General features: G+C 37.1%; 1 protein-coding gene across 6 annotated transcripts in view; it reads left to right on the top strand.

The window, feature by feature from the left end:
* Nucleotides 1-13,457, top strand: part of LDAH (lipid droplet associated hydrolase) — a 132,240-nt gene that overhangs the window by 11,716 nt on the left and 107,067 nt on the right. For all 6 annotated transcript variants that reach the window (XM_055251519.2, XM_063622768.1, XM_055251521.2 and 3 more), the window contains one exon: nt 3,344-3,499. In XM_055251519.2, the coding sequence (XP_055107494.1) occupies nt 3,346-3,499 (154 nt within the window). In that variant the 5' untranslated portion in view covers nt 3,344-3,345. The remainder of the gene's footprint in view (nt 1-3,343; nt 3,500-13,457) is intronic.

Consider the following 13,457-nt stretch of genomic DNA (forward strand, 5'->3'; position numbering starts at 1 on the left):
TTTCCTCCTAAATTCACTAAATTGACAGAATAAACAATAAAGGAATAAACAAAGAGAATGGAAGAGGCAATATAACATCAGGCTAGAGAAGTGAAATTTTAGAAATGTTAGAAAAGAAATGCATAAATTATAACCAACTTAGCAGAGCAGTTTTGATGGAACATAATATTTGATCATTATATTGAGTTACAATTTATTTAATTATTCCTTAATATCGAGTCATATATATAATTTTTTTAGTGTCTGATAATGGGTTATCATAATTAAGCATTCATCTATCAATGACCATTTAGTTTTTTCAGCTTTTCACTGTTATAATTAGCATTCCATGCATCAGTCTTAAAATATTTTAGGTTTTTTTCAGAATTGAATGACTGAATCAAAGTTTATACCTTTTATGAGTATTGATCCATGCTGCCAGATTGCTTTGCGAAGCCATTTTTATTATTTCCATCAATGTGTGGAATTTCCCATTTCACTACAACCTAGCCAGCATTGCATTTGCCTTAGGGATGTTCAATCTGGGCAGGGACACATAGCCCTTGCATCAGTTGCTTGTCTGTGGTGCTGTGGGAAAGTGTGGCAGGACATGACAGATTTTACCAGGTGAAGCTTAGCTGTGTGCCTTTACCACTGCCACCTTATAATAAAGACAGATGCTGTGAGTTTAGAGGAAGAGGTGATTTCCTTTGTTTACCTGGGGTGCTCAAGGAAGGCTTCATGTAACAAGTAGAATTTGAGCTGTGTATAATGAGGGAAAGATTCATAAAGAAAAATTTGCACAGACACATGAGAGATATATCAGTCTGGATCAAACCAGAAGACAGAAGCCACATAGTAACTAAAATTGTTAGTTTAACTTAAAGAATTATTAGGGTACGATAAGAGAAAAACTATGAAGTCACTCTATAAGGAGAACTCCAAAAGGTACCGTAGGACTGAGGAAAAGTACCCAACGAAGGATGGAATTGAAATGAGGTTCAGACCTCATTGAAAGTGTGGCTATAGCCCATTGGATGGTAGAAAAATTTGCTGGGTTGTCTGAGCTAACGCTGGTGCACAATCACAGTGTGAGCAGGTGAGTTAAGAATGGTAGGAGAGCATGCAAAGGGAATCAGGGCAGTGCTGCAGGGCCACAGTAACAACCCTTGGGGTGCAAGTGAGTTGAGGTTGGCTAGTTAGTAGAAGGAGTTGGAGCACCATTTTAGATACCACCGGAATTGCAAGTTGGAGAGGCCTCCCTGTGTAGCAGTCTAGAGCACTGCTGTGTACAGCTTGGGGCAGGACAATATACCAAGCTGCTGTGTGGAACAAAGGTCAGGTGGCTGGCTGGCCAAGCTGGTGCATATGGTTTGAGGAGAGGGGCCGGGGAGTAGCCACCTGGTCTGGGGCTCCTGGCTATAGTGCTGCCGCTGCCTGAGTAGAGAGCTGGAGAAAGAAAGCACACAGCCGCTAGCCAGATGCTGGAGAAAGCTTTTCCCTGCAGGCACCTAGTACTACAGCAGTGTTTTTTTTCAGCCTTGGCATTATTGACCTTCAGGGCTGGATAATTATTTGTTGTGGGGAGCTGTCCTGTGTATTGTAGGATATTTAGCAGTATCCTTGGCCAATATTCACTGTATCCCAGTAGTTCCCCAAGTTGTGACAATGGAAAATATCTCCAAATATTGCTATATGTCCTCTGAGGGCAAATTGTCTCTAGTTGTGAACCACTGCAATAGAGAAATCTCACAGCAGTGGAACAGTGGAGGGGTAAAATATAAGCTCTCCAGAAACCTGCTGAGAAAACTCCTTCCTTCCCTTTCCAGTGCACTCTATTGACAGAGCTTAGCATCATGTCATACTGGCAAACGAAAAATATTTGAAAGGCCCAGATCCACTTTGCCAGATAAGACAATGAAGGTTGAATTTGGAGTAGAGAGGTAATAAACTGATAGCTGTACAAAGTGCAGTTATGGGATTAAATATGGTTGGAGAATTAAATATGAGCAAAGTTATAGAAGCAGAAAAGCATAAGGGCACTAGGGAAATTCAAAGACAAGAATACTAAAGTGCAAGGCTGATGTAAAGTGGTAAGAGGAGAATGAGCTAGAAGGGCCCTTTGAATCTTAACTCTGGAGTGCTTTGAGTGAGTGGAAGAGAGGGGAAGAGAAAGACAGAAAGACCAATGAAGGTTTGAGATTTGGTGCTGTCTGTAGATGAGGAAGGCAGAGGCAGAGGTGGAGGAGTGATAGAAATAATTGGGGCCTACATTTTTGCACATAACTAATTACTCAGGAAATGGTTCATGATAGTATATCCTGGGTTTTTTTCCACCTATCCATTTCATAATTTAATGTAGTGCTTTAATACATAAAATATGCTTATTGGGGCTGCATGTGATGGCTCATGCCTGTAATCCCAGCACTTTGGGAGGCCAAGGTGGGTGGATTATCTAAGATCAGGGATTCAAGACCGGCCTGGCCAACATGGCAAAACCCCATCTCTACTAAAAATACAAAAATTAGCCAGGTGTGGTGGTACGTGCCTGTAGTCCCAGCTACTCAGGAGGCTGAGGCAGGAGAATTGCTTGAACCTGGGAGGCAGAGTTTGCAGTGAGCCAAGGTCATGCCACTGAACTCCAGCCTGGGCAACATATATATATAAATATATATATATCAACATATATATATATACACACACACACACACAATATACATACATATATATATATAAATATATATATTTAATATATTTATATATATGTATGTGTATTGTGTGTGTGTATATATATATATAGAGAGAGAGATAGTATGTGTGGATATGTATGTATATGTATATATACATATATATATACACACATATTCATACACACACACACACACACACACACACACACACAGAATTTGGGAGAAGAGAAGAGTAATATGAGGAAATAAGAAACCACAGGGAGTTCATTGTCCCTCTTACTCTTCTATGGGGTGAATGCAAGGGCAAGCCAGAACCTCTGCACTTTCTCACCAGGTGAAGGTAGGGGAACCTGTCTCATGGTAATGCACAGAGCTAAAAGAGAATTACAGCAGAGGGAATTTGTGGAAGTTATGGTTTTGACTCAAACCCCTCTATAGTCTTTCATTTTTCCAAGGATATGTCTCCTCCTTTCTAAGTACTTTTGTGGTTTGTTTTACTTGTCTTGCAATCGTATAATCCAGCATCACTGAATAGTCTTATAGTTTCCCAGATGTCCTTATGGCATTTCCTTCTAGGTATATTGAAATTTGCCCTTTTGGTTCTTAAATTTTGTCTTTGGCTCAAGGTTTTACATTTTACTGACTCGTCATACTACTTTTCTCCCCTTATTTAGAAATGGACTCAGAACTCAAGGAAGAAATTCCTGTGCATGAGGAATTCATTTTGTGTGGTGGAGCTGAAACCCAGGTTCTAAAATGTGGGCCCTGGACAGACCTCTTTAATGATCAAAGTCTCAAAAGGCCTAAGCTGCTTATTTTCATTATTCCTGGTGAGTATAAAAGTCTGGATGAGGAGACTTTTTATAGATACTCATAACTATGTCTGATTTTAAAGTAGAGAGAATTTGGTAAATATAGAAAACCTTGGTGAAGGAATTAAAATTGCTTGACCCATAGTTAACAACCACCCTTAATATTTTGATGGCTGGATTTTGTGTTTTTCTTCTATGTATTTACATTATGTTGTCTGTTGTGTGTGTGTGTGTTTGTGTCACAGTTCGAAGTATATACTATATATGCAGTTCTGTAATGTAGTTTTTAAAGCATTTCTTAATATTTAAAACTTCATCAGTATTTTTGCCAGTTTTCTAAACTTTTTCTGCCTCATTTCAACATGATTATATGTTTATTATAGAATATTTGGCTGGGCGCGATGGCTTACGCCTGTAATCCCAGCACTTTGGGAGGCTGAGGTGGGTGGATCACAAGGTCAGGAGATCAAGACCATCCTGGCTAACATGGTGAAACCCCATCTCTACTAAAAAACGAAAAATTAGCTGGGCGTGGTGGCACATGCCTGTAGTCCCAGCTGCTCGGGAGGCTGAGGCAGGAGAATTGATTGAACCTGGGAGGCAGAGGTTACAGTGCACCCAGATCACACCACCGTACTCCAGCCTGGGGGTCAGAGCGAGACTCCGTCCCAAAAAAATATTTAAAAAACTAAAAATTAGAATATTTATTCTGATATTTGGCAGCTGAGTCACTTGTAACTTCTGCTAGATCATTGTCAATAGAATTAGGGACAGATGCTTGAGGGATTGCAGGTATTCGAAATGCATTTTAAATTGTGAGTTTGAACATACATGTTTATTCTTATTCTGTGAATTGCCAGTTTGAAACTCTTGCCCATTTTTCAATTGTGTTTTCAATGTTTTCCTTATGATTTTCAGTTGATTCTTCCACAACTGTAAAATTGTGTTATATCTGTCATACGTGACAAGAATCTTTCCTGGTTTGTCTTTTGACATCATTTACAATGTTTATTTGGTTGTATAGAAAGTGTCATTGTTATGTGGCCAAAATGCTAACTCTCTTCCTTTAAGACTTCAGGGTTTTATGAGTTTCTTAGAGAGGGCTTTCCTACTCCAAGATTATAAAACAATACTGCCATGTCTTCTAGTATTTTTACAATTTCATTTGTGATCTTTAAGTTGATGCATCTAGATTTTAAGGGCAGGCACTGAGGAAGGGATCTACTTTTCTTCTCCCTCTCCTTTGGATAGCTTATTACATGGTCCACAACCATTTATTGTATAATCTGCCTTTCTCCTACTGGCTTGCAATGCTAACTATATCGTAAAGTAGATTATCCTGTGGCCGGGAGTCTCTTTCCATGTTTTTCACCTCTTCATGTGTTCTTCATATTTTTTAATAAATGCAGTTTTATGATACTTTTACATATTTTTTGGAACTTGTTCATTTTTATTCTTTTCCGGAATATTCTTTAGCTTCTTTTCTTTTGGCTTCATTAGGAGGAAAAAAAAAGCTTAAATGATCTTTAAAGTCAACTTTCCCAAAATTGATCTCATAAAGGCAGAGAGTAGAATGATAGATACTAGAGGCTGGGAAGGGTGCAGGGCTGGGAGGAGGGATGAAGAGGGAGGTGAACAAATACAAACATGCAAGTTAGATGAAAGGTGTAAGTTCTATTGTTGGAACTTATTTATACCAACAGAATTGGCATAGTCAGCAGAGTAGACTGACTATAGTTAGTAGTGTATTGTATTGGTATAAAGTAGCTAGAAGAGAGGCTTGGGATTTTTCTCAACACATAGAAATGATAAATACTCAAAGTGAATGTACTAAAACACCCTGACATGATCATTACACGTTCTATACAGGTAACGAAATATCACATGTACCCCGTGAATATATAACATAAATATCAATATCTTTAAAAAATAAATAATAACCAAAAAATCAGCTTTTCTAGTTCTAACAGATGTTCTCAGAGGCAACCACTTTTAACACTGGCATATTCCTGTGATATTTACTCCACATTCTTTTTTTTTTTTTTTTTTTAGACAGAGTCTCACTCTCTTTCCCAGACTGGAGTGCAGTGGTACAATCTCAGCTCACTGCAACCCTCCACCTCCTGGGTTCAAGAGATTCTCCTGTATCAGCCTCATGAGTAGCTGGGATTACAGGTGTCTGCCACCATGCCTGGCTAATTTTTGTAGTTTTAGTAGAGACAGGGCTTCACCATGTTGGCCAGGCATGTGTCGAACTCCTGGCCTCAAGTGATCTGCCCGCCCCAGCCTCCCAAAGTGCTGGGATTATAGGCCTGAGCCACCATGCCTGGCCTTTACTCATTTCTAAATGAAATACTTATATTTCTTCTTCTTGAGTTGTCTTTTGTTTTGTTTTGAGATGGAGTCTCTCTCTGTCGCTTAGGTTGGAGTACAGTGGTGTGATCTCGGCTCACTGCAACCTCCGCCTCCCAGGTTCAAGCAATTCTCCTGAGTTTTTAATATTAGATATTATCTATTGTCTTCCTCCATGAAAGAAAAAGATTAGCTTTCTTATACTTTCCCTTCTCCATGCACAATCGTATACCCCTCCTTCTCCATCTATATTCCTAGTATGGGAATATTTCAGTTTTTTGTTAGGTCAATATTCAGTGCTTTTATTATTATGACTATATATTATATTATGTTATGTATATTATATTATATTATATTATATTATATTATATTATATTATACATAGCTAAGCCTATAGGGAATTACGCATGCATTTCCTTTCTTATATATTTTTGTTTGTTTTCCCTGGGTTAATGATGTTCTGTTATTTTTTTGCTTAGTTTTTTGTGCTTTAATCACTTATTTATCCTAGAACTATTCTCTAGAAGTGAAAAGAATCCTTTCAATGCATTTGAGTCATCAGTCAGTTTTCAGAATGCTCTGTCCTTTGGCTCCAGTCTGGACTGATTGCTCCCTGGGCCTGCTGCATAGTTGCCATCCTGGGGACTTCTGTCACTTTCTCCTGGCTTGGATCCCCTGTTTCTCAGATCCCACATTTTTTATCTTAGTTTATTCTCTTGTTTTTGATAGAGCATATCTTCTAGTAGCTTCCATAGAAGAGGTACAAGAGAAGTAACACAGCATGCTGGGAAGTGTGTTACTTTCCAGTATGGTACTTCCATTCTCAGCTGGACTAAGATTCCTGATCCAGAATTTCTCTTTGTTTTAACCACTAATGGGAATAAACTATTCTTCAGCCAGGATGTAACAGTCTTTCTGGAAGTCAGTCCGTTCAGCATCTATTAACATAAAAATACATGTACTTTTCCAGTAGTGAAGGAGAGTTTGAAATTATAGGCATGGCAAGTGCTGTTTGATGGAGCAGAGATTTGGAATAGCATATAGCATAGGATAGAGAAAATAAGTAGAAACATTATCTTGAACTGGAGAAGGGATATCCTTCTAAGGCTAGAAAGAAGGAGGTGAAATTGGTTACTAAAATGGAAAAGTATAAAGGCGTATCAGAGGGAAGTGAAGTCTCCTGCTTCCTGACCGCTGTTTTCTCTGTTAAGAGTTGAGATCATGTTTTGGATACTAATCATTTCCAGCTTATGAAAAGATCTAGGCCTGTGGTTCTTAAAGTTGGTGTCAGGATCAGAAATATTGCTTGAGAACTTTAAAAATGCAATTCCTGGGCTCTATCCTGACCTTCTGAACCAGAAAGTCTGGGGGTTGGGCAATCAGTGTTTTAACAAGCCCTGTGGGGAACTGTGATACGCATATCTGATCCAGGATGTAGTCATGGGAATGAATTGCTTAAGTTTAATGTAGGTGAAGTTCTTTGGATTTCATCATAATAATGAATTATGGGACAAAGTTTTTGGCTTAGTCAGTCCAACTGGATTTTGAAATGTCCTGACATGACATGTGAAACTGTCATTTAAGGGTCAAGGCTTTCAGAGAATGTGTGACTAAAAAGTTGATAGATGGAAATAGATGGCTTGAGTCTTAAAGAAGAAGAGGTTGTTCTAATAGTGAGGTGAAATAGTAAGTGGGACAGACAACCCACCCACTTCCCCGCCTTGAGATAGTATTTATTCCCTCACTCTTTTATCCCAGGTGCTAGGAACACTGTGTTGCATTAAGTCTTCGCTCTCATTGAGTTATATGTGGTGTTAGAGAAGAGTGACTGAGGCCTCTGCTGAAGAGGATTGAAAGGAAGAGAGCCCATTACAGGGGAGAGCCAGATTTCAGATATGGTGAGGAGATAAAGGGAGTATTCAGTGAAGACACTGAGAGTGGAGGGAAGCATAAAACATTTGTAGTTTGATAGTCTCATTGTTTATAGTGCTTTGACATTTTCAGATCATATTTCATTTCCTAGTGTTCTTTTATGTTTGCCCTGCTCATTAGTTTGTGGTATTTAGAATTGTATTTTCTTTTTCTTTTTTTTTTTTTTTTTTTTTTTTTTTGTGTGTGTGTGTGTGGCAGGTTTCGGGGGAGCTAATCTGTTTACACTGTGGGAATAATCAGGATAACAGTATTTCAAGGATTGTGAAGCCACTATGGACACCATGTTATGTCCATCTCTGATAGACTGACATAACATTTCATTTTAAATCACATTGCTTTTGCAGCTAGCAAAATTAATTCTTCACTTCTAATTTAGTAATGATAATGGTGAATTTTCTTTTCTTTTTTGTAGTCTCTTGTTTAATGGATGCAATATCATTTTCTTTTTTTTTTTTTTTTGCATTTGTAAGAATTTTTACTGTGTTCCTTTTTTGATCAGAATCCACAGATTGAAGAACTTTTAATTTAGTTTCATTTTTTCCGATGAACCTCAGATCTTGGATTTCTGTAAAGTAACATTGTCCTTGGACTTTCTTTAAGTAGTGAAATGAACAAAGGGAATCAGATTGAGAACTCACCATAGAGTACACAGAATCGTAATTCTTAGGAGGTCATATGGAGATAACAGAATCATGTGAAGTATCGAGTGCTGTGAGCACAGTGGTTGGAGATCTAGCAGATAAGGCTCCATGAATGAGTCCAATAGGTCTGTCTACATGGCAACCTATTATATAGATACTGTGCCATATTAACTTGATATGTGCCAGTTTTCCTTCCTCTCCCTACAAAATTAACTGGAAGGTATAAGTCTATACTTGCAGTGTTGTATAGTTGGAGTTTATTAGCAGTCAGGGCCTAGAGATTATCACTACAACTTCTGTCATACATTGCATGGGTGTTTGACTGATTTGACTGTTATGAGCATGTTCAGTTGTGTGTTTATAACACATTTTGATGTAAACTTTTGATTAAATATTTTACTTGCATGTCTGCATTGGAATGTTTTCCAACATCCTTACACCTGGACCTCCCCCGTACCCCTCCGTGTGTGTGTCGTGTTTAGTTGCATAAGCATAGGCCTTTTAATTTTCTTTGTGGTTTCTTAAAAAGGAGGTTTAAGTGGTGAAGTATGAAGTACTGTATGCAATGGTATTTAAGCATTTTGCATTGCATTTTCCACTTCTGTCTCTGTTATAAGTTAGACCTTTATGTTACTTGCTATGCATTCAGTTTGAAAGGATTTATTGTATGTGAGTGCCACGCACCCAATCTAGTGCTGCTTGGTGCCACTGGATACAGAGAACTATAGCAAGTGATGGCTACTTTTAAAGAAGTTAAACTTTTAAGTTTGGTACATTATACATGCTACAATATTAAGTATATTTCTGACAGGATAAAAATTCCATTTTTTTCTGCATCTGTTGAGGATCGTATGGTTTTTCTTTTACGGTTGGTTAATGTGGTGGATGATGTTAATTTTTGAATGTTAAACCAATCCAGCATTCCTGTGATAAATCCCACTTGGTCATGATGTATTATGCTTTTAACATTTTGATGGACTCAGTTTGCTAAAATTTTGTTTAGAATTTTACCATCTTTGTTCACAAGGTATAGTGGTCTGTAGTTTTCTTTTGTCTTTTTCTTTTTGCAATGTCTTTATGTGGTTTTGGTATGAGGGTGATGCTGGCCTCATAGAATGAGTTAGAATATATTTCTTTCTTGATATGGTTTGGCTGTGTCCCCACCCAAATCTCTTCTTGAATTGTAACTCCCACAGTTTCCACGTGTTGTGGGAGGGGCTCAGTGGGAGGTAATTGAATCATGGGGGCAGGTCTTTCTCATGCTGTTCTTGTGATAGTGAATAAGTCTTATGAGATCTGATGGTTTTATAAAGAGGAGTTCCCCTGCACACACTCTCTTTCTTTTTGCCTGCTGCCATCCATGTAAGACGTGACTTGCTACTCCTTGCCTTCCACCATGATTGTGAGGCGTCCTCAGCCATGTGGAACTGTGAGTCCATGAAACCTCTTTTTTGTGTGTGAGTTGCCCAGTTTCGGGTATGTCTCTATCAGCAGCATGAAAACAGACTAATACATTTCTCTTCTATTTTCTGAAAGAGTTTTTATACATTGGTCATTTTTCTTCCTTTAATGTTTGATAAAATTCACCAGCGAAGCTGTGTAGGCCTGGATTTTCTTTGTGGAAAGATTTTTAACTTAAATTCCAATTAATCCAATCAATTTAGGGCTTTTTAGATTATCTGTTTCTTCTTGAGTGAACTTTGATAGTTTCTGTCTTTCTAGAAGTTTGTCTATTTTATCTAAGTTGCTAAATGTATTGCTATGAAAATTTTCGTATTTTTCCTAATTACTCTTCTAAGATAGAAAATTTTTTTTTAATTTAAATCTGATTATGCCTTAACCCTGCTCAATCTCTTTTAATGTTACTTAGATTAAAAGCCAAATTACTTAATCATGGCCCAAAAGGTATCACATGATTGTATTTCTCTTCCTCTTCAACCTGATCTCATACAAGATTTGATATCTCTCATTATGCTTTAGCCACACTGATAGATTAGATGCAAAGGGAGGAACCAAGGATTATGGACTGTCTTCCATTTCTTCAAGAGCTAAGATCTTTATTTCTCAAGGGCCTTTGAATTAGCTCTTCAAGAGCTAAGATCTTTATTTCTTGAGGGCCTTCTCCCTCCTTAGTATTTATTCTCTTCCCTCAAATTTTCACAAGGCTTATTTCTTGCCATTTTGGGGTCTTAGCTAAATGTCACCTCCTCAGACCTTTTTCTCACTCTATTCTCTTCCCTTCTCTATCACATGTGACCCTATTTATTCCTTTTATAGGAGTTCTCACACTCTTTATCTCACCTATTTAGTTATGTGTTGTATATTCTCCCACTAGTACATAAATTCCAAAAAGGCCCTCATCTGTCTTTTGCCTGACATAGTGACTTTCATACAGTAAGTGCTCAATAAATAATTGAGGGCTAAAAGAAGCTGTAATTCTGAATAGAATGAATGAACATAAGTAATTGGCATCATCATTTACTTGATGATGATAAAATTGTGGATCAGAAAGCTTAAGAACTCAGACTTAATCCCAGAGATAGGGAGAAAACTTTGTTTTATTTATTTATTTATTCTTCTTCATTTAAAAAAAATACGTTAAGTTCTGGGATACATGTGCAGAATGTGCAGGTTTGTTACATAGGTATACATGTGCCATGGTGGTTTGCTGCACCTGTCAACCCATCATCTAGGTTTTAATGCCTGCATGCATTAAGTATCCATTATCTAGTACTCCCTGTTTTTTGTATATCCTGTCATTGTAACTTACATCTAAATCATGGGGTTATCTTTGGTGTCTCCTTAATGTTACACCAGTTTTTAATTGTTATAATAGCTGTAGTATTAATAGCTGCCATTTATTCAGCCCCTACCATGTGCCAGGTTTTGTGCAAGTGGCTATCCATTTGTTATTTCTCATGAAAATACCAACTACTTTATAGAGATATTGTAAGACTAACTAAAACAAGGAAGGCAGAAGATCCTACACCAGATTACTGATGTTTTTTAAAAATTCAGTATTATGATTTTCTTTTGCATATACTTTCAGTCATCAAATATTTATTTAGCACTTACCATATATGTGATGTTGGCTAAGTTATTTAACCTCTCTGTACTCAGTTTCCTCATCCATAAAATGGAAGTAATGATAGTGCTACCTCATATGATAATTAAATAATATATGTAAAGCACCTAAACACTGCCTGGCATGTAGTAAGTTATAGTACCTAAAAATATTAGCTATTATTATTTTCTAGCCATATGAAGAAACCTATGAGCAACGTAAGACATGTGAATATGGGGTATAACATATTCCTAGAAGGTTATACTCAGTAATATAAAAATATAAAATTTTTGTAAAGTAATATATTAATGAGATGAAATTTTAGTCACAATCCCAAAGAGATTTTTAAGAATTGAAACTAGTGAAAATAACTCTAAAGTTTATGAGACCAGCCTAGAAAATTTAGAAAAAGAAAAATAAAGGGAAGGGATTTGCCCTACTGGTTAACATTTAAAAAAAAAATGTAGTAATTAAGACAGTATGGTCCTGGCAGAGGAGAAAGGGAAAAATAAACTGAATTATTTGGTATCGCAATTAGCAAGTGAATGTAAAAAGCTAGTATTGGGTCTGAAGATATTTCAAATCAATGCAGAAAGAATGGATTATATAATAAATGGTCTTGGAACAATTGGCCAGTCACTTGGAAAAAAGTTAGATTGCTACTTAGTATTTTATACTAAAAAATATTCTAAACTTACTGAAGACTTAAATGCATAAAACATGAAACAGTGCCACCCACAGCTTCCATAGATGTTAATGGCCCCTGTGCTGGTATGCCCTTCCTCCCTTCTTTCTTCCTTAGCTATACAGTGGCCAGTAAACTGACCAAAGAATATATTTCTGCATTTGAGGAAGTTTTCATCCTATTTGACAAAGAAGCCAAAAGCACCATCACCAAAAGGAATTTGGAACTTGGGTCACTAGGTCAGAATGCAACAGAAGCAAAATAATATGGATGCTACAGCCGTTGTATATTACCATTATAGCTAGACGTTGTTGTACAAGTTTGAATACCTAACATTTATATAATACTTTCTATGTTTCAGGCAGTGTTACAGTGCTTTACATATATTGATTCACTTAGTCTTCAAATGAGGTAGTACCGTTATTACACATTTTGTGGATGAGGAAACCAAGGCACAGGGAGGTTAAATAGCTTGGCCAAAGCTCACACAGTTGGTAAGTGGCAAAGCCAAGATTCCAACCCAGATAGTCTGGCTCCAGAGTCTATGCTCTTAACCACTTTACTACATTGCTTATCTAGCAAACTGAAAGATATAAAAATGGAGTAGAAATCAGTGAAATTTGACAAGGATGACAATGGTTATTTACATCAGGCTCCAGAACCATGTCATGTAATTGCAGAGACCAGAAAACCTAACAACATGAAGAAATAGATAAACTGATCAGAGAAATAGATATTGATGGAAATGGACTAGTAGCTGTGAAGACTTTATATAGATGATGATTACAAGATGAAAATCCCATTTCGTTGTAATTTCCCCCTACAGATCTATCAGATTGAATGTTTTTAAAAAGATCATTTATTTATTCTGTTTCTTTATAGCAAACTCATGTCAAAAATAACTTCTGTACACACATAAGAAAAATCTACATGTACTTGTAGACGTTTGTTTCCCCAAAAGATCAAGCAGTACACCTGTTTACAATTATAAGTGCGAGTGATAAGTGACAAGGAAACAGTAGACTCCTTAAAGCTCTCCCTGTGCATGCTTCTTACACTATTTTGGCTGTCTTGTTTTTCTGGTTTTCATGCGCCTTGTTAACTGAGCATGACCAAATCTTGAAGTGCCTTATATGCAGTATTACTGATTTTAGACTTTTTCCAGATGACTTTATCTGGAAGACACTGAAGGGTGTTTAAATAGGGTACTGCTGTGATTTTAAGGGATGTTTGAAGATAATCTCTCTTGGGTTCTCTGAAGAATTCAGAGGAAAGTGTGAAAAGAAACAGACCCATCTTTTC

This window comes from Symphalangus syndactylus, chromosome 18 (assembly GCF_028878055.3).
Source record: "Symphalangus syndactylus isolate Jambi chromosome 18, NHGRI_mSymSyn1-v2.1_pri, whole genome shotgun sequence".
Classification (NCBI taxonomy): Eukaryota; Metazoa; Chordata; class Mammalia; order Primates; family Hylobatidae; genus Symphalangus; species Symphalangus syndactylus.